Here is a 24,575-nt window from a genome sequence, read left to right as displayed (position 1 = left end):
CCTGTAAAGGGGAAGGGGCTGGAAGGACACTAGGCCCACCCACAGCAGACTCCTGCTTGCATGCCCCTTGCGATGGGCAGCTCACTACTTGATAAGGCCACACTGCCTCTCCCCTGAGCTCCTGTCTACGGGGGAGTCTTCCCGAACTGGTGAGACTGCCTCCTGTCACTTCCTTCTGTCCCCTGCTCTGCTGTCTACCTCCTAGGGCCATATGGTGAACACATCTACCCCTCAACCTGGTCGGCCTTGCCCACGTGTCCAGCTGCAGCTGCTGTTAGGTCACTCGTTGCTAGTGTTTATTCCATCCCTGCTCCCTGCCTGCTGGTCTAACTGTGCTTCTAAAGCTGGAAGGGATGCCTCCTGTGGTAGCCAATAAGTGAAGGGCAGAGGGGAAAGAAAAGGAAAATCCGGAACATCTGAACTTCACAATGATCACAAGCAGCTCTGCCACCGGCACCTCCCGAACGAGCCACCATGTGCCCAGGCAGCTGGTGCCAAGGGAGCGGGGGGCCCCAGCCTGAACCTCAACAGACAGTTGGCAAGGGGGCACACAACCCCCATATATACCCCATTCGACGCCAGACAGGATCGGCAGCCAGGCCGGGGTTCTTCAGCCGTGAATACTTTCTTAGGGGCTGGTTAATGCCTCTTCCAATTGTGTTGCTGCTAGTACCACCTGGGGATACCAGCAATGGAGCGTCCCTCTCCACCAAGAGACTCTCAGGGTAGAGCCCCGTGCTCCCCAGATCACCTCACGTCATCTTCCCACTTACTGGGAAGCCCGGGGCTCAGGGAGGGTACCTGATGCCTTCAGAAGTCCTGGCTCCCGTCAGCCTGCTGGGCGGATGGGGGTAAGGCCATGGACCCAGGGACCTAGGTTCTGGTGGCACTTAACAAGATCTGGCTGCCCAGCCTCTGCTCTCTTGCTGTCATTCACCCAGGTCCCTGGAAGCCACATGCAGCTCTGTAGTCTCCAAAATGCCCCAGGCCCTCTCAAGCCTCCTGGCCTTTGCCCAGCCCGTTCCCTCTGCCTGCCACACCCTTTCACCACACTTAGCTGCCTGTATCTCTTTAGCCTCTGGCTCTCCCCACAGGAAGCCTCCCCCAACCCCAGCACCCAAGGCCCCTCCTTCATGGCTCTTTCTGACTATGGAACTGGCTGTCGATAGTCTCCCACGAGAATGTAAACTCCATGAAGGCAGCAGCACTGTCTGTCTGTCCACAGCATGTCCCCCGGGTCTCCCTGGCACTCTGTACATCCTTGATGACTGAATTAACAAGTTCATTCCTGAGAGCAGGAGGACATCAGCTCAATCCCCAGCCCTCAATGTCCTCATGGGGCCTAAAAGGCCTGTGTGTACTCGAAGGCTATTCTGAGAACAGAGGCCTGGCAAACAGCAGGCGTTTAGAAAGGCCACTGAATGGCCTCTGCCCTGGATCAGGAAGAGCTAGGACCAGAAGCCTGGAGGACCACTCCCAGGATGCCCTGAGCAAGCCACATCCCTGCCTGGTCCTCTACCTGCCCTTCTGTAAAATGGGGTAATGTAGGCCTAGGCCTGCCTTGAGGTTTGTGGAATAAAACTGGTTATCTTCCTCCTGGCTTCCCAAGGAGCACCGCAGTAATAATAAATGACCACAGCCACTCTCCGGGTCCTTCCTTTAAGCAGCCTTCCCCTGGATGGGCCCACGTAGACCTCACAACCCCCCTACAAGGCAGGCAGTGTCATTTCCCCACTACAAAGAAGGGTCAGAGAGGCTGAGCCACCTGTACATAGTCATACATCACTACCCTCACCATTATGATCACACCACCACCCTCACCATCATCATCACATCACCACCATCATCACCATCATCATCACATCACCACCATCATCACCATCATCATCACATCACCACCATCATCACATCACTACCATCATCACCATCATCACCACCATCATCATCACATCACCACCATCATCACCATCACAACCATCACCATCACCACCATCATCTCCATCACCACCATCATCACATCACCATCATCACCACCACCATCATCATTACCATCATTCCATCATCACCATACCATTATCGCCATCACCACCATCATCTCCATCACCACCATCATCTCCATCACCACCATCCCCATTATTATCACCATCATCATGACTATACTGTCATCACCACCATCAGCCTCACCATCACCACCATCACCATTATCATCACCATCATCACCAATATCGTCGTTACCATCATCATCTCCCCCAGCCCCTGACATATGCATCTTTTTTGTATGGAGCGGGACGACAGCATTAGGGAAAGATTCCTAGCACTGTAGAATATTCATTAAAGGCAGGGGTTCTGGAATCAAACTGCTTGTGTTAATCCCAACTCTGCCCCTTCCTAGCTGTGTGACCTTTGGCAAGGTCCTCGCCCACTCTGGGCCTCAGTTTCCTCACCTGTAAAATGCAGATAATAGTACCTGTCTGTAAGTGAGCTAGTATCTCACAGCATACCACAGGATAGAGCTGATATTACCATTTTCAGTGAGATATGGGGAAACAGAGGCCCGGAGAGAGCAGCAGTGACCTGCCTAGGTTCACATAGAGGGTGAGGGGGCAAGATTCAGTCCTGAGCCTCGCATCCCAAACTTCCTGCTGCTTCTAGCATCCCCCACAGCCCCTGCACTCAGCCTCAGCTCTGGTCTCTCCAGCAGGCAGGACCGGCACCCAGGCCCACTCACCATGGGGAGCCGTAGATCCGGAAGCCCCGCACGGTGACCTCCGAGTCCTGAAGGTAGATGCAGTTGGTCAGCAGCGACTGCACATTCTCATAGTTCTCCGGCTTCAGCTTCGACACAGATGGGAAGTAGTAAAAGTCCTGCTTGATGAGGTCAGCCATGAACTCCTGGTCAAAGGTCAGCTCGTGGTTGCCTGCGATCACAATCTTATACTCGTAGGGCAGGCTGCCTGCAGGGGCGGACACAGACAGACACACAGCACACAGCCGTCAGCTTTTCCGGAAGCCACAGCATGGCTGAGACAGGGGCGGGCAGAGGAAGCTGCTGGGATCGCTGACGGGGGTACCTCTGCTGCTGGGCCTCCGACAGGTGCCTTCATTATATCCCAACTCTTCCTCTCCCACCGTGTGAGCATTCCACGGAGTGGTCAGAGGAGGCAGCAGCCCGAACCCTGTCCCTACAGTCCTGCCTGCTCAGGCTCCACTGGCCATCAGCCCTTGAAATCATCAGGCGGAGGCTGGACAGGTTCCTCCCAGGCCACCCAGCTGCACAGTGCCTAGCCTCCCACTGGGACTTCTCTGCCTCCATTCCTTCTGTCTGGTCTAGTTTCCTACTGGAAGAAGACCTCACGCTGCGCCCCCAGCCCTAGTTGTCACCAGTCTCATGGTCCCAGGCACCCACCACCTGGGTATCCTGGACTCTTTATCCTCCACATTCCAAAAGGAATTTCAAGGTCTTTGCAGAGGCCAGTTCAAATGTCTAGAGACCCCACACTCAGGAAAAATTATAGTGCCCTCCCCGATTGCTGTGGAAATTCAAAGCCAAAACAAAGTCTAGATAGAATCAAAACAAAAATGCCAATGTATACAGCACACCAAATTACAATAGTGTCATTCTCATTTTGCTGTGTGCACACTTTTGGGTAGTTCTTCCAAGGTACACATCTTTCTCTCTCCGGGGTCCAGTTTTGTGGATTCCCTAGGCAGGAGTGTGCACTTCCACCCTGGAGACTGGCTGGGGACTGGTTTCTTGACAGCTGCATGGCAGGCCCCACCCACCAGGCTGGCTCTATGCAGGCGCAAGACCACCGCGGCTCCTTGGTCTCAGTAAACGCCACCAACCGGCCCTCACCCCATCTGAAAGCCAGCCTGACCCTAGGCTCAGGTCCCTGACTCCCCACTCTCCCCCACCCTCAGCTGCCAGGCTCTCATGGGCCTGGAGAGTCAAGATGGTACCTGGGAGCCCTGATGTGGATAAAACATGCACCTGGAGACCCAAGCCTTTCTCCCGGCCCTTCCTGGAGGGGAGAGTGCCCTGGACAGTGCCCTGATGGGTCAAGCGTGTGTGAAGGTGCCAGCACAGCATAGGGGCCTCGGAGAGATGGGGGCCCAGACAGGAAAAGGGTGAAATTCCATAACCAGTTCACAAAGCAGTAACCATGGCTCACGAAGACCCATACCTCATGAGGCACCCCCTCTATCCCTGAGAGACCCTGGCCTGCATCCGCTAAGTCACTCACAAGGCAAGGTGCCCAAGCCCGTCTCTGGCCGCCAGCTCCACTGAGCCCCTTCCCTGACGTTCCCTTCGCTCCTCACTGCCCCCACCCTCCGGCTGGGGCCATGGCCAGCAGCATGGGCACCGTGGTCTGTCTCCTGGGATAACACAGCAGTCCAAGAACAGCAGAGCCTTTCCTACCATGACCAAAAACGCAACCTCTCCCGCTGTGTGAGCATTCCGTGGGGAAGTGAATTCCAGAAATGCCTCTGCTCCAGATACGAAGGATCGTTTTTCTTATTGGAGATGGATGCTCGCAATATGGGCTGCGGCTCGGATGATGTGCCATCACACTCAGCTCCCAGGAAGCACTCTAGAAAAAGCTCATCTTCCCAGCCCTTATGTGAGCTCCAGGGAAGGGCAGAGTGAGGTTTACGGCAGTGCACGTCCCGTAACTGCAGCCACTATTACATCCTCCTTGCAATGAAACAGAAGAGTCCAGAGCCCCGCTACGAGCGTCTTCTCCACCCCCATCTAGATGACACTGGCTCTGTCTGTCCAACCATGTGCCCTAAGGCCACGGCAAATGGCTAGTTCCCAGCCTGGCCAGGGAGGGTGGGCCAGGGCGGTGAGATGGGAACCCCAAGGTGAGACAGACGTTTTCTGCAAAACAGGCAGAAAATCACAATCTACTTGTGGCTGACTCACCAGCCACCCCAGACTGCTTTACAGATTTGAGAAAGTACTGCTCTTTCTTCGGGATTTACCAACTCCGGGGCAGGGGCCCACCGGTACATAGCAGGCCACAGAATCTCAGCGCCAGCAGCCTGGATCCCAGACCCACTCCGCCACTAGCCAGCTGTACAACTTAGCTTCTCCGTGCCTCGGTTTCCTCACCTACAAAATGAGAAAGGTAACAGCTACCTTGCAGAAGTGTTCTGCTATCATAGAAGATAATAAATGGAAATGTACAAAACTTTTGATGTTCAAAAAAAACCAAAGAGCTTCCCTGGGCCAGAGTTTGCAAACTAGAAGCAGGCAGGCCAGACCCACCCACAGACATATTTTGTTTGGCACAACTTTTTTTTAAAAACTTGAACTTGTTGCCAACACTAAAAATGTGAGAGGCTTCTAATAACACTTCATTGCTTCCGTTTTCTCAAAATTAAGAAATAAATACAATTTAACCTCTGGCCATCCCATTCCAGTCAGGAAGTACCGAGTGTCATTCCCTTGGACAGGATGAATGCGTCCAGCTGGCCCCAGTCCCCACCTGTCCCTATTGTCTCACACCTAGTCTTCTTCATTCATTTGAAAGTACCATCCACCCCTAATAGGCATTTCGGTTTATGTCCCCAGTGACATAAAGGGAGCAGCCTGGCCAGGGAGCTTCCAATCAGGCTGCTGGGATGAGATTCTCCAAGTCCCTTCCACCTCCCCTCGCCCTCCTCTTGTTCATCAGAGCCCACCCCGGCTCAGGGGTGCTAGGAACTCCGCTTGCTGTGCTCATGGGAGAGCTCTAAGAACACGGAAGCAGGCGTGTTTGCTTCCCCCAGCTCTGTCCTTAGCAGGCCCCAGCAGAAGTCTGGCAAATGAAGCCGCCCACAGCCCCACAGTGTGACCAGGCACAGAGTGGAGAAGCCCTCTCCAGTGAGGCTCAGACTGTGGAGAGGAGAGAGGAGGGCTGCGTGGGCCCGAGCAGCTGGCAGTGGGCCGGGGAGGACATAGCAGGAAAGATGGCCACTTCCGGACCCCTGGTGGAGAGCCATGCTCTCATTTCCCTAGAGCACCCCCAAGGTACTTGGTTCTATTTTCTCCTCTTTGCAGCTGAGTAGAACGAGGCTCAAAGGCTGGGAAAGCCGCCCAGGCCCCACGGCTGCGGAGGGGGACGCTGGTCCAGTTGACCCCATACCTCTGGACTGGTGCCTCAGACTCCTTCAAGGCCAGCAGACCCAGAGCCAGTGTGTGACCCCCTCCCCAGACACACTGCAGCAGGGAGGCAGCCAGATCCCGCCGGCTTGGGTTCGGGGTAGCCACCATCACTGCCTTCGGGCTCTGATTCACCGGGTTTCCACTTCACATCACCCATCCATCCTGCTGCCCGACCGGGGGGTGCGGAGCCCGCGCTCATGTATTTGTCATGTCTTTGACTGGGGGTGTCACTTAAGCAAATTAGCAAATTACTCCAACTTTACAGTTTCATTTATTTCTGCAGCTCCCGACTCCTGGGGATTGGGTGCGGTGCAGAAGCTGTCAGCCCTCCCCTCTTCTTGTCATCCTAGCGGGGGATGACTGAGGCTTCTTCCCTTTCAGGAAAATGTGGATGGGGCACAAGGCCCAGCTCCTGTACATAAGCCAGGCAGCAGGGCAGGAGCCACCACCTGCTGGGGTGACAGCCTCAAATACTGTCTGCTCCATAGCTTGGAAGCAGGGGGACATCCACTTATGAACACTGAAACTGTCCCAGCACCATATCCCTCTGAGTCCAAAGTCACAAATATGCCTATGGGTGTCCACCTGGACTTGGCAATTCACCAGCTATGCGTAACCCTCACAGACACTTAGATGTTACTATCCCCAGGGTCTGAAAAATCAGGACCCAGAAAGAGGTTGCCTAAGATCACACACATCAGTAGCAAAATGACTGACAATTACAGAGGACAGCGGACATTTGGTAGACCCTACGGCAGTATCCTGAGGTGCATTCTGCACCATCATGCTACCCTGCCTCTCGATGGATGGATGGATGGATGCATGGATGGATGGATGGATGCATGGACACCAAACTAAAGTTCCAGCATGGCCTGACCATCGCAGAGTAGGGATGAGACATCTCCCCTGCTCTAGGGCTGCTACCTCTGTTGTTCGAGCCTGAGGCTGCATTAGTTTTCTAGTGTTCACATCACCCTTACCAGCCCGAACATAGATAAAATGCCCAGTGACCAATCACCAGGTGCTTTCTTGCTTAGCTTCATCACAACCCTCTGTCTAAACAGTGAATAAGGGGAGTGTTTTGGGGACCTCAAGTAATTGATGTGCAGGGGCTTTATGGGGGAAAAATGAGACGAATACAGACTTACGCCTAATGCCTGCATTGCACACAGAGGAAATGGATGTCGGTCTCTTTGCTCTTTCCCGCTGCTCTTCCTCCCTGTCAGGCTGACACACAGGGGACCTCCCCCCATGCCCTGACAGGAGCTGCCTGAAAAGGCACCAGAAACACCTGAGCCCCAGGAGAGCAGCTGTTCTCCAAGCAGGTGTGAAAAGAAACCAGGCAGCACCCACCTTGGAGACCAGAACATACCATGACCCCGTGGACCAGAGATGGGCACAACATGGAAAAGGCGAAAGAAAAGGCCTCTCTGCAGAGCACCCCCGGGCCGGGCACAGTGGACAAGCAGTGCAGGTGCAGGGGGCTGCGCTTGCCTTGGTAAGGCTCAGCATGGGCACGGATGGGTCCAAATGCCTTTTCTCATCCACCTCCCCTCATCAACCCAACGGAAGCTAAGAATCCACTGAGCTTATCCTGAGTGCCCCTTAGGCTGAATGGTCGCTTTCTTCCCTGAAGCTGGACTCACTGCAAAGCCCCCAACCCTGGTCAGCTCTCCATGAGCCCTGATTGAACATGTGAACAATGTTCTCATGTTCCAGACCCCAGGGAGGCTCTGCTAGGGACACAATCATGAACAAATACCACCAAGAGGTCCGCAGAGCTCCCAATCCACGTCACTCATTGGAGGGGAAGAAACTGGAGCTCCGAAAGGGGGAGAGACTTGTCCAAGTTCACCCAGCAAGACAACGGAGAGCTAGGACTTGAACCCTGGCCTCCTGCCTCAGAGATGTGCGACCAATGACCAGCCTCTGGTGGACATGCCTGACGAGCGGACACTTTGGGGAGCTGGCAGGATAGGAGGACATCTGGGAAGAGTGGAGCAGGGGCTTGTGGCACCAGTCAGACCCTGCCACTGGAGACATGCCAGGCGGGCTCTGCCAGGTGGGCGAGGACGCTGATCTCCCAGCCTCTGCCACAAGCACAGGGTCCTTGATGCCAAAGCCAGTCCTACCTCCCCTTGCTTTTCAGGGCTGGAGAGCAATACTACATGTTGGTATTCTGCATGAAAACACTCAGACCATCTTCCCAAAATGCCTTATTTTCTCCCAGCCAGATCAAAGATCCTGGCATTCGCTAGCCATGGAAATCTTGGTGAAAAGGCTTTTGAGTCTTAACCAGAAGAGCACTAGAGGACGGCCCTGTTGTTTTCACTTTTCACTTGCCACGTACGTGGATCCAAATAGCCATGCATCCACACACAGATTCCACACGGCACCACACGCAGCTGCTGCACGGGGTGGAGAGGGGTGTACATGGAAGTCTCTGCTGTTTGTGCTTCCGAGATTAATCTCCCTCCAAAAGGTTACAATTCTTTATCGCTAACACTTACCCATCCCATTTAACAGAAAGTGCTGCCTCCAAACTGCATAATCTGTTAAATTCAACAAGATATGTGCAAGCGTCTCCACCATCGACGCCATTCCCGGAGTGCAGTATTGAGCCCGGCGGAGTTTTAGTGTTCTCTAAATGCAGTGACAATCAGGAAAATGCCCACTTATGGCTTCTTCCGCCCATTCCCATCTCGCAGAACACAGCAGAGGGGGATGGAATAAAGAGACAGCATAACGATCTCTGATTGCATTTTTAGTACGTCTTTGACAGTTCTGTGTTTAAACACTTGCCGATGTCTGGGAGATTCACATGAGCAGACTTCTTGGGATGGCACATGGTCTAGAAAAGCACTGGGATGGGGCAAGTGGTGAGAGTCAGCTGGGAGCCACCATGGGGTCTTGGTGCAGCTCAGTGTATGAACACCGGGAATAGCACTGCACGGCCAAGCACGCATGGAGGATCGTGTCTGACCATGCAGAGAAAGGGAATTCTGTGTATAACCTGAACAGGTGGGAGGGCTCTGGAGTCGGATGCCTGCAACAACGGACAAGGCTGAGTTCAGGGGAACACAAGGCATGGCTGCGCCTGCAGAATCTGAATTCTGCTACCCTGCATGAGCACCCTGTTCAGGCTCTGCCACCAGCAATGTGCATTCACTGCTTCCAGACACCCCCTCCAGCAGGCAAGGGACACCCTCCCCGTGACAGAGATGAGCGAGCAGTGCAGCAGAGTGGGTAGGGGTGTGGGCTGGGGAGCCTGACTCCCATCTCTACCTCCCACTGGCTCTCTGTCCAGAATGAGAACCCTCACTTCCCTGAGCCTCAGTGTCCCCATTTGTAAAGCACGCATGCTTACGCTTGCCCACAGTGTTCTTGCCACGATGAAGCTGGTGAAGACACGTGAAGCCCACGCCATATCTGTACTTCTGCAGGGATTTGCTTTTAAGCAGGTTTGATAAGACACGAGACACAGAAATGACTGTCACGAAGGAGGGTTACACTCACAGTTCTCTAAAAACGCGAGCCACGTTCCACCATGCCTGGCGGGACAGGGAAGCCCTGGGGTAAGTCCGGAGGGGGAGGGGGAGGAGGAAACATGGGCAAGAGCCTGATTTGTGGTTTCTGAAGGAAGGGTTGGGCAAAGCAAGGGAAAAGACTTAGGACTGTCTAGTTTGAATAATTCTTGCAGGTTCTGGGGCATAGGAGCTGTCCCTAACTACCTGGGACTAACCCTGGGGTGATCAGGGCAGGTGGATACTGGCCCTATCCACTCCACTGTGGGCTGTGGAATGGTTGGCTCGCAGAGTTATTTGCTGTATCTAGGAATTGGTTAACCCTAGGAGGGACAATTCCCCCTGGCTCAGCAAGGCCCCAGATATCAAAGCATCTGAATACAGAAAACAAAAGGTAAGGTTAATATAACCTGGATATTAGCCATTTTCGTTGCATTACGGCTGTAATATATAGTACAACCCAGAAATGTCAGCTGCGAAGCTGCCAATGAGAACAGCGACTCCAGAAGTTCAGATCACCTGCGTGGGGCCACACAGCAGCTCACTGGGGCCCTGACCTGCCTACCCAGAGTTCAGTGCTGCAACACCCCAGATAGAACACATATCCTAGGATGGCAGGCCCCTCCACCAAGCTGCAGACCCACTGGCCTTATCCGGCCTCCAAGGGTCCAGCACGAGAGTCTGCTGGATTGGAGATTCAGCAATGGTGCCTGTATTTAAAAGGCAAATGTGATTTTTCTTCTGTTCCATCCTAATAGTCAAAATGTTTAACTTTCAAACATTTGTTTTTCCTGGGAACTGTTTTAAAAACAGGAACATTCAGTCCTAATCATCTTCAACTGCTTGTTTCCACTGCCACTGCAGAGCACATATGACTTCAGGCCGAAAGTTGTCTGTGCTTTTCCCCCATCGCAAAATTAAGGCTGCCGGTAGCCAGCAGGACTTCACGGGAAGCTCCTCAGAAGTCACAGTCCGGAAGGACACACGTGCCCAGGGATGAGCACAAAAGGCCCCTGGGGGTCCCCAGGGTGGGTGGGGGGCGGGGGAAGCATGGATACTGCATGAATTCAGAACCAGGAGCTTCCTCACTCCCTGCACTGCTCTGAGCTCAGCTCTCCCACTCTGACCCTGTACCCCTCAGGGTGCTTACAGTCTCCTGGCATCCTCATATGCTCTTCCACACACCCAGAGCCTCTTCCCACCCTTGTTTCTGAATCAATTCCAATTCAACTCGAACTGTATCAGCCAACCCAAGGGCCACTTCCTCCAAGACACCCTCCAAGAGCCCTCTCTCTTCACTCAACCCTAGCAGGATGATGGGTCCCCCCCCACCCCCACCGCCGCAAGCACCCAGGGACGTGTCTCTCATGGCCCCGACCAGGCTGTGCTGTCACTGCGGTTTGATTTGTCTGCTTCCCCAGCAGCCTGGGAGCCCCATCAAGATCGCCCGCCTGGTTCAGCACTCTTCCCCCCGCATGGGGCTTGGTGACACGTATGCACTCCATGCACAGTCACAGAATCCACGAAGTTCCGTCAATCCTTAAGACACACGGCGAGAGCCAGGGAGGTCACAGAGCGCACCACAGGTCTCCTCAGTGATCGGGTACAGGATGTCCCCAGAGCCCAAAGAGATAGCCCATGGTAACCAACACTGTAAGGATGAGGTCAGCCTGTCAGGCGGCAGCCTCCAAACTGTCCTGGTTTCTGCTCACTCGGTGGACATCAAGAGTCCATGACATCAGTGCCCATGCCACGGAGCTGGCCCCACGAGGCTGTGGGACAGCCCTGGCCTGGGAGTCAGCTCCGCTCTGTACTATCTCACCGTGCAACCTTGGGTGGTGAGGCCCTTCCCCTCCTCATGCTTCAGTTTCCCCGTCTGTTCCAGGAGCTTCCACGTGATGACGACATAAAAGTCCTGACCTCTGAGAGCCCTTTCAGTTCTCTGAGACCCTCCAGGCAGAAGTGCACGCAGTGCCAGGGCGGGATGCCCACAGAGGGTGTTAACAGGGTCAGATGGTGAGACCCAAAGGGCACTTGTACAGGATGAGGCATTCAGAATGCCCTTGTTTGTCTCCACTTGTGGCTGGCATCCCATGAAATCGGCAATAAAGGAAGGAAAAGGCATGGCCTGCCAAAGACAGAGGTTTGGAAGCTGGAGAGGGATGGATGGGTGGACTGGCTTAGCTGAGCAAAGAAAACTAAATCAAAGTCCTGGGAGCGGGTAAGAGGAGTGTGAAGCTACAGGAAGGAAAGTGGGCTGTGGCTACAGCCCCAGGGGTCTCAGGGACTAGGAGCCCAAGAGTGGCAGTCTGACTTAGAACCTGTATGGGGAGCAGGTAGAACCCAGCCCCTCCCACCTGGTACCCACCCAGCCGCCATGCCCTTTGCCTCTCATCCCCACAGAAGTGGGGAGCACTCCCAAGGGGACACAAAAACTCCAAAGAGCCCCATTTAGGGAACATCGAAGCCAGGCGATGAACCCTGGGGTCCCAGCCCTCAGACCCACTTAGCTCTCAAATCTGGAAGCCAGGCTTGGAAAGGGAAAACTGGGGAGAAAAACAGGTCCAGGAGGAAAAACCTGCAAAGACATGGCAAGGGCCCCATGATCACATCCCCCACCCCCACCACACACACACAGACACAGCTAACCAACAGCTTTCAGATGTTTAACTTATAGACACAAATGCAGTGTCATCAGGCCTCCGAGAAAACCCCACAGTGAAGGCCAGGTGTGGTAGCTCACACCTGTAATCCCAGCACTTTGGGAGGCTGAGGTGAGTGGATCACCTAAGGTCAGGAGTTCAAGACCAGCCTGGCCAACATGGCAATACCCTATCTCTACTAAAAATACAAAAATTCGCTGGGCGTGGTGGCAGGTGTCTATAATCCCAGCTACTCAAGAGACTGAGGCAAGAGAATCACTTGAACCTGGGAGGCAGAGATTGCAGTCAGCTGAGATTGTGCCACTGCACTCCAGCCTGGAAAACAGAGCGAGACTCCATATCAAAAAAAAAAAAAAAGAAAAACCCTCCACAGTGAAAAAAGAGTCAGAGGACAAATCAGAGGAAAGAAGACTGAAGCAGGAAAACGCTTTTTTTTAAACTGTATCATTGACACCCTAGGTGAGATAATAAAATATTGCATTCAGGAAATTTTAGCAGGGATGCTTTTACAAAAGAAATAAAAACATAGCAGGAATTTTTTTTAATTTGGCCAAAAGTAAGAAAATGAAGTCAAGGAAATCTCCCAGAGACTAAAATTAAAAAGACAATTAAGTAAATAACAGGTGAAAAAAGATTTAAAAATCAGAGAACCAAAATCAGGCTGGGCGCAGTGGCTCCCATCTGTAAGCCCAACACTTAGGAGCAGAGGTGGGAGGATAGCTTAGGCCCAGGAGTTCAAAGACGCAGTGAGCTATGACTGCACCACTGCATTCCAGCCTGGGTGACAGAGCAAGACACAGTCTCTTAAAAAAAAAAAAAAAAATCAGAAGCCCAACATCTGAGGACGAGAAGTTGTAGAAAGAGAAGTCAGAGAAAGAGATGGAAGAAAAATTTGGAAATGAGAAAAGTTCCCAAATCAAAGGACACAATTTTTCCATTAAGAGAGTGCTCAGAAAAAAATAAGTGAAAAAAAGACCCACATTAATCACATTCTCCAGAAACCCAATAGGTTCTATATAAAGGATGAGGAATCCCAACAGCCATGGAATTTTCAATAGTGACACTGAAAAAAAAAAAAGAAAAATCCCTTCCAAATTTTAGGGGGAAACCCAGAATTCTATACCTAGATAAACTGTTAGTTAAGACAGGACAGAATAAAGACCTTTTCTAACATGCAAGTCTGCCACATATTTATCTCTTGTGCACTTTCTCAGAAAGCTACTGGAGGGTGTGCTCCACCAAAATGATGGAGCAAACCAAGAAAAAAGGAAGTCGTTGGATCCCAGAACCAGGGGTTACAAGACAGAAGAAAAGTGAAAGGAGATGATGGCCATCTGAAGACGGCGACTGTGAGCAGGACTGGAGATCAATCAGTCCTAATGGGAGCAGGGCTTGGAGGCTCCAGGAGGTAAGCCTCCAAGAAAAACAAGCGGACAGATGACCTAGCACATCTCATCACACTGCAGGGGGGCGTTTAAAGCTCTGCAGAAGACTTGAGGGTACGTGAAAGACTATGATGGGTACATGAAAATATAAGCAAACAAACAAAGTAATTAACTACTTAAAAAATAATGTCAGATAATGAATATTCAACCAAAAATTGTGATAGGAATACTAACAGGTGAAAAGATGTGTATGGGAGTGGGGAAGCTCAATCTCAAAATCTTCATTTCTCATTGTAAGAAATCTGAAAGTAATGTCTAAAATTGAAAAATCAAAACATAGCAATCCCAGGTTGTTCCTTTGAGAAACAGAAGCAGCTCTAGAGTTGCACTGGGAGTGGGAACCAGGCCTGGGGACGGGGATGCTATCTTGAGCATAAGGCTTGTAGCACTCTGTGACTTACAGTGCACATATATTAGCTGAATGCATATAAAATGTTGATTAAATAAAAAGAAGCATCTGCAAAGCCAGGTGCTTCTCATCTACTTCCCAACTCCGTCCAGAGCCACCTGACATCTCACTTTCTCTGCCTGTTGCTCAAAACCTACAACCAAAGCAAACTAGGCCACAGTTAAGATTGATGGAAAGACAGAGCAGGTAGAAAATCAAGGCTGGCTGATTCCTCCGAGATTCTTTTTTTTTTGAGTCGGAGTTTCGCTCTTGTTACCCAGGCTGAAGTGCAGTGGCGCGATCTCGGCTCACCTCAACCTCCGCCTCCTGGGTGCAGGCAATTCTCCTGCCTCAGCCTCCCAAGTAGCTGGGACTACAGGCGTGTGCCACCATGCCCAGCTATTTTTTGTATTTTTTTTTTTAAGTAGAGACGGGGTTTCACCTTGTTGACCAGGATGGTCTTGATCTCTTGACCTCGTGATCCACCCGCCTCAGCCTCCCAAAGTGCTGGGATTATAGGTGTGAGCCACCGCACCTGGCCTCCTCCGAGATTCTGAGGGTCTGAGTGCTGGGATGACTCTGGCACCAGGTTCAAAGGCAGGTGATCCAGCTGAGCAGCTCTTCACCTGGACAGGTCGGGCAGCCACTAATGACATCATAGTTGCCACCTGCTGAGAATCTCAGCCACCTCCCTTGTGCCCTATTTCTCACCCTCACAACAGTCCCACAAAACAGTCAATATTATTCATATTTAGCAGATGAGGAAATCAAGGCTTAAGTTAAGGAACTCCACAACTGATCAGCAGACAAGTGGGAATTTGAACCCAGCTGCATCTGAAGCTGAAGTCCATGATTTTCCCCTCAGTGACAACCACCAAGACACATATCCTCAGGTTTTTCATTAAATATTCCTTGAATAAAAAGAAGGGTGTTGCTATATAGTTGAGTCTTTACAATACCTCTCCTGCGATGAGGAGCTCTCAATGACTTTATTTTAAGCAACACAACACTCTGGGCAAGACTTTGTGGCTGCTATAGACAGAGAAGCACTCTGAGGATGAGGATGAAGGACCTTTGAGCACATGCTCCTCCACAAAGTCAACAAAGCACTGGCAAAAGTTGTAAAAATCTGCTTTTTTTAAATTCTGGAAATTAGTCCACGGTCCGAGGAGCATATATATAAGAAAAAGAGCTGAGTTGTGTGGCATTCTGCCCTGCCCTGTTCTCAGCCTCCTCTTCCCAAGCCTGTAGTAGCCTGAAAATCAGCAGTCTCAGAACCATTGCAGCTGTGACAGCTACCAACCTGCTGCCACTGGAGGGGGCAAAATAGCTTTGAGACTCCAAAGGAAGCCCCTTTCGCTATTTGGCAATGTAAAGCCTCATTTGTAGAACTCGTCTTTTTTTTAAGAGACGAGGTCTCGGCCGGGCGCGGTGGCTCAAGCCTGTAATCCCAGCACTTTGGGAGGCCGAGGCGGGTGGGTCACGAGGTCAGTAGATCGAGATCATCCTGGTCAACATGGTGAAACCCCGTCTCTACTAAAAATACAAAACATTAGCTGGGCATGGTGGCGCGTGCCTGTAATCCCAGCTACTCAGGAGGTTGAAGCAGGAGAATTGCCTGAACCCAGGAGGCGGAGGTTGCGGTGAGCCGAGATCGCACCATTGCACTCCAGCCTGGGTAACAAGAGCGAAACTCCGTCTCAAAAAAAAAAAGAGACGAGGTCTCACTATATAGCCCAGGCTGGTCTCAAACTCCTGGCCTCCTGTGATCCTCCCATCTCAGCCTCCCAAAGTGCTAGAGTTACAGGTGTGGGCCACTGCACCCAGCCAGGACTTGTCAGAGCTTGCTCAAAGAGGAAAGCTCTATCCCCAAAGCATTTGTTAAAAACTATCAGCAGCAGCTGTCTAACATCACAGCTTCCCAAGGAGGCCATACCAGCTAGGGAAAGCAAGAGGCCAGCCAAGAAACTTAAAATGATCATCTGGAGAATGAGGCACGCACAGGGCACCTAGACGATCGTGCTCATGGGCAGAGCTGTGCATGTGCCCAGGAAAGGGGCCCTCATAGCTCAACTCAGGATGACCTTGAAGCTCTGTACATGCAAGAAGTGAAGGCTTTTGTAAAGTGCTAGAGTGTTGAGGATGTGCCCCAACACAATGGTTGGAAGCTCCCCAGCAAATGATGGGAGACTTATCAGTTCAAGGCACATCAGGAAATCTCTGGGCAGGCATTAGCTGACAGCTAAGCTAGCCAAGCAGAGACTTTAGCGGCCACACCAGACAGAGACTACAAACACCACAGAGTTTATCCAGGATACTGACTAAACAAACGACAAGAAACCTTGGTTAGAGGCAGGGTTGGAGGGGGGAGCGGAATCTGATTTCCACACTCAGCAAATTCTATTATTTGAAACATCCACAGCCTGGGCAACATAGTGAAACTCCATTCATACCAAAAACACAAGAATTTAGCTGGGCGTGGTGGTGCTCGCCTGTGGTCTCAGCTACTCGGGAGGCTTAGGCAAAAGAATCACTTGAACCCAGGAAATAAATATTACAGTGAGCCGAGATCGCACCACTGCACTCCAACCCGGGTGCAGTGAGACAAAGTGAGACCCTGTCTCAAAAAAAAAAAAAATCCTTTTTTTTTAAGGAAACAGAAATGCATGGTCCTTAGACAAGGAAAAGAGCAGTCAGTAGGAATTATCCCTGAGGAAACCCTGATGGTAGACATAACTAAATAATGCCTTGAGATCAGCTATTAGAAATACGTTCAAAGAACTAGAAAGAACTGTCTAAAGAATTCAAGAAAATTATGAGAATGATGTGTTCACAAATAAAGAATATCAATAAGGAGCTATAACTGAAAAAATAATCCAATTCTGGAGTTGCAAAGTAAAATACGTGAAATGGCATTTTCATTAGAGGGTCTCAACAGCAGTTTCTAGCTGGCAGAAGAAAGAATGAGCAAACCTGAAGATAGATCTATTGAAATCATCCAGTTTGAGGAACAGAAAGGAAAAAGAACGAAGAAAAACGAACAGAGCCTCAGAGACCTGTAGGACACTATCAGTGACACTAATGTACATGTAAGAGGAGTTACAGAAGGAAAAGTCAGAGAGGGAAAGAGCAGTTAAAGAAACAATAGCTATATTCCCAAATAGCTCACCCCTGGAATCCCAGCACTTTGGGAGGGTGAAGTGAGTGGATCACTTGAGGCCAGGAATTTAAGACCAGCCCGGCCAACATGGCAAAACCCCATCTCTACTAAAAATTCAAAACTTAGCCAGGTGTCATGGTGTGCACCTGTAGTCCCAGCTACTTGGGGGGCTGAGGCACAAGAACTGCATCAACCTGGGAGGCAGAGGTTCCAATGAGCCAAGATTGTGCCACTGCACTCCAGCCTGGGTGACAGAGTGAGACTCTGTCTCCAAACAGAGGAAAGAAAAAGAAAAGAAAAGAAAAGAAGAAAAGAAAAGGAAAGGAGGGAAGGGAGGGAGGGAGGAAGGGAGGAAGGGAGGGAGGGAGGGAAGGAAGGAAGGAAAGAAAAGAAAGAAAGAAGAAATAGAAAGAAGGAAGGAAGGAAGGAAGGAAGGAAGGAAAGAAAGGAAAAAAGAAAAGAAAAGAAAAAAAAGAAATACAAACAGAGGAAAGAAAAAAAAAAAGAAAAGAAGGAAAGGAAAGAAAGAAAGAGAGACAGAGAAAGAAACGAAGGAGGAGGAAGGAAGGAAGGAAGGAAGGAGGGAAGGAACAATAGCCAAAACCTCCCCAAATTGGATGAAAAACATGAATCTACACATCCAAGAAGTTCAAATAACTCCAAATATGATAAACTCAAAAAGGTCCACACCTAAACGCATCATAATCAAACTGTCAAAAAGCAGAAAATCACTCATCACACACAAATAATCCTCAATAACAGCTGACTTCTCATCAGAAACAACAATCACCAGAAGGCAGTGTGATACAGAAATGCTGGGAAGAAGGACCGTCAGCCAACAATTCTACATCCAGCAAAACTATCCTTTAAAAATGGAGAAATTAAGTCGCTCCCAGACCAACAAAAACAAACCACATCTGTCACTAGCAGGCACTCTCTACAAAAAATACTAAACAGACTCTTTCAGACAGAGCATCAGACAGTAACTCAAATCGGTATGAAGAAATAGCACCAGGAAAGGTAGCTACACAAGCAAATATAAAAGGCAGTACACACGTATTTCTGTTTGTAACTCTTTTGTTCTCCTATGCAGTTTAAAAGACAATAACATCAAGGAATACAGTCGTGGACTGTTAATGACAGAGATGCATTCTGAGAAATACATCATTAGGTGATTTTGATATTGTGTACACAAACCTAGATCATACAGCCAACTACATACCAAAGCTATACAGGAGAGCCTGTCACTCGGAGGCTACACACCTGTAGCATATTATTGTCCTGAATACTCCAGGCAAACATAACACAATGGTAAGTATTTGCATATCCAAACATAGAAAAGTAAGTAAAATCACAGTATTATCATCTTACGGGACTGCTGTAGTATATACAGTCTGTCACCGACAGAAACATCATTACACAGCACATGACTGTAGTTATAAAACTGTGTTAATGAGCTTCTAATGCACAAAAATGTAATCTGTATGACAATAATGCACAAAGGAGGGGAGGGAATCGAACTCACATTAGAACACGGTTTTTGTATATTTATGAAATCAGGTTGCTATTAATGAAACCTAGATCGTTATAAGGTAAAAATAAACTAATTAGAATCCCCAGGGAAACAACCCATAAAATTTTTAAATATAGTAAAAGAAATGAAATTAAAATAGTGAACTAAAAAATATCTATTTAACACGAGAGGCAGTAATAGAAGAAAAGATGGACAAAAATATATAAGGTATATACAGAACAAAGAGCAAAATGGCAGACATAAATCCTACTTTGTCAGTAGCTATATCAAACATAACATGCTTAAATGCTCCACTCAAAAGAAGGCAGAGATTAAAAATTGTAATTTTTAAAAATCCAATTACATGCTGTTTATAACGATACACTTTAGATCCAAAGAAACAAGTGGGTTGAAAGTAAAAGAATGAAAAAGATATACAAACAGTATCCAGATGCCAAAAGAGAGCTGTAGTCTCTATACCAACATTAAAAAAATAGATTTGAAGACAAAAATGGTTACTAGAGAAAAGGAAGAATATTTTATAATGATAAAAAGCCCAGAAACAGATGGCTTCACTGGCGATTTGTATCAAACATTTCAAGAATTAACACCAGTCCTTGACAAACTCTTCCAAAAAGCAAAAGAGAAAACACTTTCTAGCTCAGTCTAGGAAGCTTTGATACCATAACCAGACAAAGCTATCACAAGAAAAGAAAACCACAGACCAGTATCTCTGCCGAATATAGGTGCAAAATCCTCAATAAAATACTAGCAAGTCAAATCAGGCAACAAAAGATTTGACACCGATAAAAAGGGATTATACACCATCACCAAATGAGATTGAACCCAGGAATGTAAGGCTGGTTCAACATACAACAATTAATGTAATATACTGCAATAATAACGGGGAAAACATATGACCGTCTCAACAGACACAGAAAAGCATCTGACAAAATAAAACACCCTTTCATGATTAAAAACAACAACAACACTTGGCCAGGCCTGGTGGCTCACGCCTGTAATGCCAGCACTTTGGGAGGCTGAGATGGATGGATCATTTGAGGCCAGGAGTTCAAGACCAGTCTGGCCAACATGGAGAAACTTGTCTCTAATAAAAATACAAAATTAGCCAGGTATGGTGCCACATGTCTGTAATCTCAACTACCCAGGAGGCTGAGGCACAAGAATCACTTGAACCCAGGAGGCAGAGGTTGCAGTGAGCCAAAATTGCACCACTGCACTCCAGCCTGGGTGACAGAGCAAGACAGTCTCAAAACAAAACAAAAAACACATAACAAACTTGGAATAGAAGGGACCTTTTCAATCTGGTAAGGAGCATCTCTAAAGGTCCCTCAGTGAGCTGGGCATGGTGGTGCACATCTGCAGTCCCAGCTATTTGGGAGGCTGAGGCAGGAGGATCACCTAAGCCCAGGTGCTCAAGACCAGCCTAGGCAATATAGTGAGACCCTGTCTCTAAATAAACAAGTAAATACATACATGTTACAAATCTCACAGCTAACATCATACTTCATAGTGAAAGACTAAAAGATTTCCTCCTAAGATTGGTCACAAAACAAGGACGTCCACTCTTAACATTTCTATTCAACATTGTGCTTAAGGTTCTAACCGGGGCAATAAAGCATGAAAAAGAAATAAAAGCATCTGGAACGGAAGGGAAGAAATAAAACTGTCTCTACTCACAGATGAACATGATCTTGTGGCCACTAATCAAGGAAGCCAAAGACTGCCAACAGCCACCACGGGCTACAAGAGGCAAAGAAGGATTCCCTGCTTCCTCCCCGTCACCGGAGTCTCCAGAAGGAACACAGTCCTACTGACAACTGAATGTTAGATTTCTGACCCCCAGAACAGTGAAAGGATACATTTCTGTTCTTTTTTTTTTTTTTTTTTTTTTGAGACGGAGTTTTCCTTTTGTTTCCCAGGCTGGAGTGCAATGGCGCGATCTCGGCTCACCGCAACCTCCGCCTCCCGGGTTCAGGCAATTCTCCTGCCCCAGCCTCCTGAGTCGCTGGGATTACAGGCACGTGCCACCATGCCCAGCTAATTTTTTTTTTTTTGTATTTTTAGTAGAGACGGGGTTTCACCTTGTTGACCAGGATGGTCTCGATCTCTTGACCTCGTGATCCACCCGCCTCGGCCTCCCACAGTGCTGGGATTACAGGCTTGAGCCACCGCGCCCGGCCTCTGTTCTCTTAAACCAAGAAGTTTGTGATAATGTGTTATGGCAGCCTCAGAAAATTAATACAATAGTCAAACTCCTGGAAACTTTCAGGCAATTAAAAGGCGGGTGGGCGGGGGGACAATCTCTTCACAGAATCAACAGTAAGACTGATAGCTAATCATCCAACACAGAGCAATTACTCTGAGTAGTTACGTTGCTGAGATTACAAACAGGTTTCCATAGCTTCCCACAACAGATTCGAAAATGCTCTGAAAAGTATGTTGGAAACAGAAAATAGCTCTAGTGATGGCAGTTTCACCTGTTATAGGCTAAAAATTCTGTCCCCCCACCCCTGGAAAATTTATATGTTCAAGTCTTAAAACCTAGTACCTCAGAGCGGGATTGCATTTGGAGAGGTCCCTTAAGGAGATAAAGTAAAATGAGATCATATGAGTAGGATCTCATCCGATGACTGGTGTCCCTATAACGAGAGGGCACTGCCCTGGCTCAGTGGCTCATGCCTGTAATCCCAGCACTTTGGGAGGCTGAGATGGGTGACCACCTGAGGTCAGGAGTTTGAGACCAGCCTGGCCAACATGGAGAAACCCCATCTCTACTAAAAATACAAAAATTAGCCAGCGTGATGGCGGGCGCTTGTAATCCCAGCTGCCAGGGAGGCTGAGGCAGGAGAATCTCTTGAACCCGGGAGGTAGAGGTTGCAGTGAGCTGAGATCGCACCACTGCGCTCCAGCCTGGGCGACAGAGCAAGACTCCGTCTCGGGGAAAAAAAAAAGAAGAAAGGAGAGAAGTGATCACAGAAACAGGTATCCACGGTGGACAGCAGCTCCCTAAGCAGACAGGATCGGCACCCCGGCAGGAGCAGCCCACACATGAAAAGCATGGAAGTGAAAAAACATCCAACAGATCTGACAACTGCCCCGAAGCCTCAGGCAGACAAAGGGGAGGGATGGAGGCAGGCCTAGAAGGGACCGTGGGCCCCCCCCAGGGGCCTTGACCCCAGGAGCAGTGCCTGGACTCACCGGGGGCACAGGGGAAACCTGTGCAGAGTTTTGAGGCGGTGCAGCACGTGGTTGGATCAATGAACAAAAAACTTCCTTCAAACACCAACATGACAAATGTTAGTTTGGAAAGTGACTATTTTGAGAGGTTGGGATGTTACCAAAGAAAGCCTCGCTTTGTCAGCTCGATGCTTCCCCTTCAGTGTCGTGGCTGTCAAACCAGCCCAGAATTAGCTCGGAACGGCCTTCCGCGAGCTCTGGCATCTTCATTTGCATGGCGCACACTCTGAAAGGTGTGAAATTCTTCTTCTTAAGAGAGACCAAAGAAACAAACCTATACACTTCTAAAAAATCCGCTTTGCTTTTAAAACAAATTTCAAAGAACTAAATTCTAACTCTTAAACACACGATTTTAAAAAGCGGAAGTCCTGTTTGGATGACATTAATAATGGTAATTAAAGCTACCACCGGCCGGGCGCGGTGGCTCACGCCTGTAATCCCTGCACTTTGGGAGACCAAGGCGGGCAGATCATGAGGTCAAGAGATCGAGACCATCCTGGCCAACGTGGTGAAACATCATCTCTACTAAAAACACAAACATTAGCTGGGTGTGGTGGCACGCACCTGCAGTCCCAGCTACTCGGGAGGCTGAAGCAGGATTATCGCTTGAACCTGGGAGATGGAGGCTGCAGTGAACCAAGATTGCACTATTGCATTCCAGCCTGACAACAGAGCGAGACTCTGTCACACACACACACACACACACACACACACACACACACACACAAAGCTACCATCAACTGAGCCATCTACTCTGTGCCAGGCACTTCAGATGTGTTCATAAAATCACCATCACAGGAACAGCTGCGTGTGTTATGCGTCTACCCCATGCCAGGCCTATGATGAGCCCAGATCACCCACTGCCTCATGAACTCTCCCAATATCAGCTCCCTTTGATAGATGAGAAAACTGAGGCTCAGAGAGCAGACAGAACATGCCCAAGGCCACATGGCTGGGAAGAGCAGAGCCAGGATGCAAACTCGAGAGATCCCTCAGGACCCACGAGCCTAGGCAGAATCCCAGCTGCAATGCCTTATTCAATCCTAATGACAGCCCTCCAAAGCAAGTGTGTGGCCCCATTTTTCAGGTAAAGACACTGAGGCACAGGGGAGGGATGGCCTTCTGAGGGCTGCCCAGCAGGCACGAGGCCAGGCAGGGCTGGGAGGGGGTCTGCCCATTCCTTTCCCCTGGCCCCTGTCTCATTCAGGATTTAAACTAGCCCAGGTCCATGGACATGGCTGCATCATGGCTCCCTCTGAAACTCAAGTAAACCCTGCAATGGGGGAGGCTCCAAAAACCACAGAGAACACTGAGTGGGAGGGAGGTCACTGACACCTGAGCAGAATGGGGCTGGTCCCACTGAGGCAGGTGGGGGGCTGCGCCCTGCGTACCTCCTCCCCAGAGTGCTTGCTGGTGCCCCTGGCTCTATAAACCACCGCCACCTGGCTGGGCCTGCCCATTCTGCTGCCTCATCCCTCCAGCTGCCTCCACTGCCTTTCTGCTTCTAGAACGCACCTTGCTCAGGAGAGACGGAAACAATGAAGAGTTCACCCCGCACCTGCCCGGAGCTTGCACTCCACCTGCACTTTCTTACTCAGGTCTCACCAAGGCCCTGTGAGAAACATCCCGTTACTTCCCCATTTTCCAAATTATAAAACTGAAATCCAGGGAGGCTGTTACCTGCTAGAGGTCACACACCGAGGAAGCAAGGTGTCCCAGCTCTGGTTTCAGTTTAGAGTCTGAGCTCTCAACCATGTCCCCCAGAGACATGTGTGTGGCCCTCAGCACCCAACTTTCTCCCTCACTGGGTGGCAGGTGGAAGAGTTCCAGGGTGCGGGGATGGAGCCAAGCAGGGGACCGAGGCAGGCAGAGGCCTAGCGTATGCACAGTCAGCCAGGGCACACACAATGGCCACATCTATAACTCGGAGCCATGGGATAAGGGGGATGAGTGCATTCCTTGGCTTAGCCAATAACAACCCTTAGAGCGTGGGTGGGGGGAGGCGGTTTGGCGCTGTCCGTGGTGCTGAAAATATGGCCCCATACCCAACTATCCAGATCCCCGCCCTGGAGACCTACATGACCTCCAGAAACAAAAGGTCTCCTTAGGTATTAAAAAAATAAAAAATTTACGGCTGGGTGCGGTGGCTCACACCTGTAATCCCAACACTTTGGGAGGCCAAGGCGAGTGGATCATCTGGGGTCAGGAGTTTGAGACCAGCCTGGACAACATAATGAAACCCCATCTCTACTAAACATACAAAAGTTAGCCAGGCGTGGTGGGCACCTGTAATCCCAGCTACTCGAGAGGCTGAGGCATCAGAGTCACTTGAACCCTGGAGGCGGAGGCTGCAGTGAACTGGGATCCTGTCACTGCACTGCCTGGGTTGTCACTGAGATGGAGCAAGACTCCATCTCAATTTTAAAAAACTAAAAACAAACAAATAAATAATAAAACATTTAAAAAGAGC

At 49.8% G+C, this 24,575-nt stretch overlaps 1 protein-coding gene across 7 annotated transcripts in view; it reads right to left on the bottom strand.

Moving 5' to 3' along the window:
• Positions 1 to 24,575, bottom strand: part of MPPED1 (metallophosphoesterase domain containing 1) — an 84,743-nt gene that overhangs the window by 22,090 nt on the left and 38,078 nt on the right. For all 7 annotated transcript variants that reach the window (XM_032261398.1, XM_032261396.1, XM_032261397.1 and 4 more), the window contains one exon: positions 2,729 to 2,954. In XM_032261398.1, coding sequence (XP_032117289.1) covers positions 2,729 to 2,954 — 226 coding nt within the window. The remainder of the gene's footprint in view (positions 1 to 2,728; positions 2,955 to 24,575) is intronic.

This window comes from Sapajus apella, unplaced genomic scaffold (assembly GCF_009761245.1).
Source record: "Sapajus apella isolate SASKATOON/1434 unplaced genomic scaffold, GSC_monkey_1.0 scaffold123, whole genome shotgun sequence".
Classification (NCBI taxonomy): domain Eukaryota; kingdom Metazoa; phylum Chordata; class Mammalia; order Primates; family Cebidae; genus Sapajus; species Sapajus apella.
This window is presented reverse-complemented; position numbering and strand designations above follow the sequence as displayed.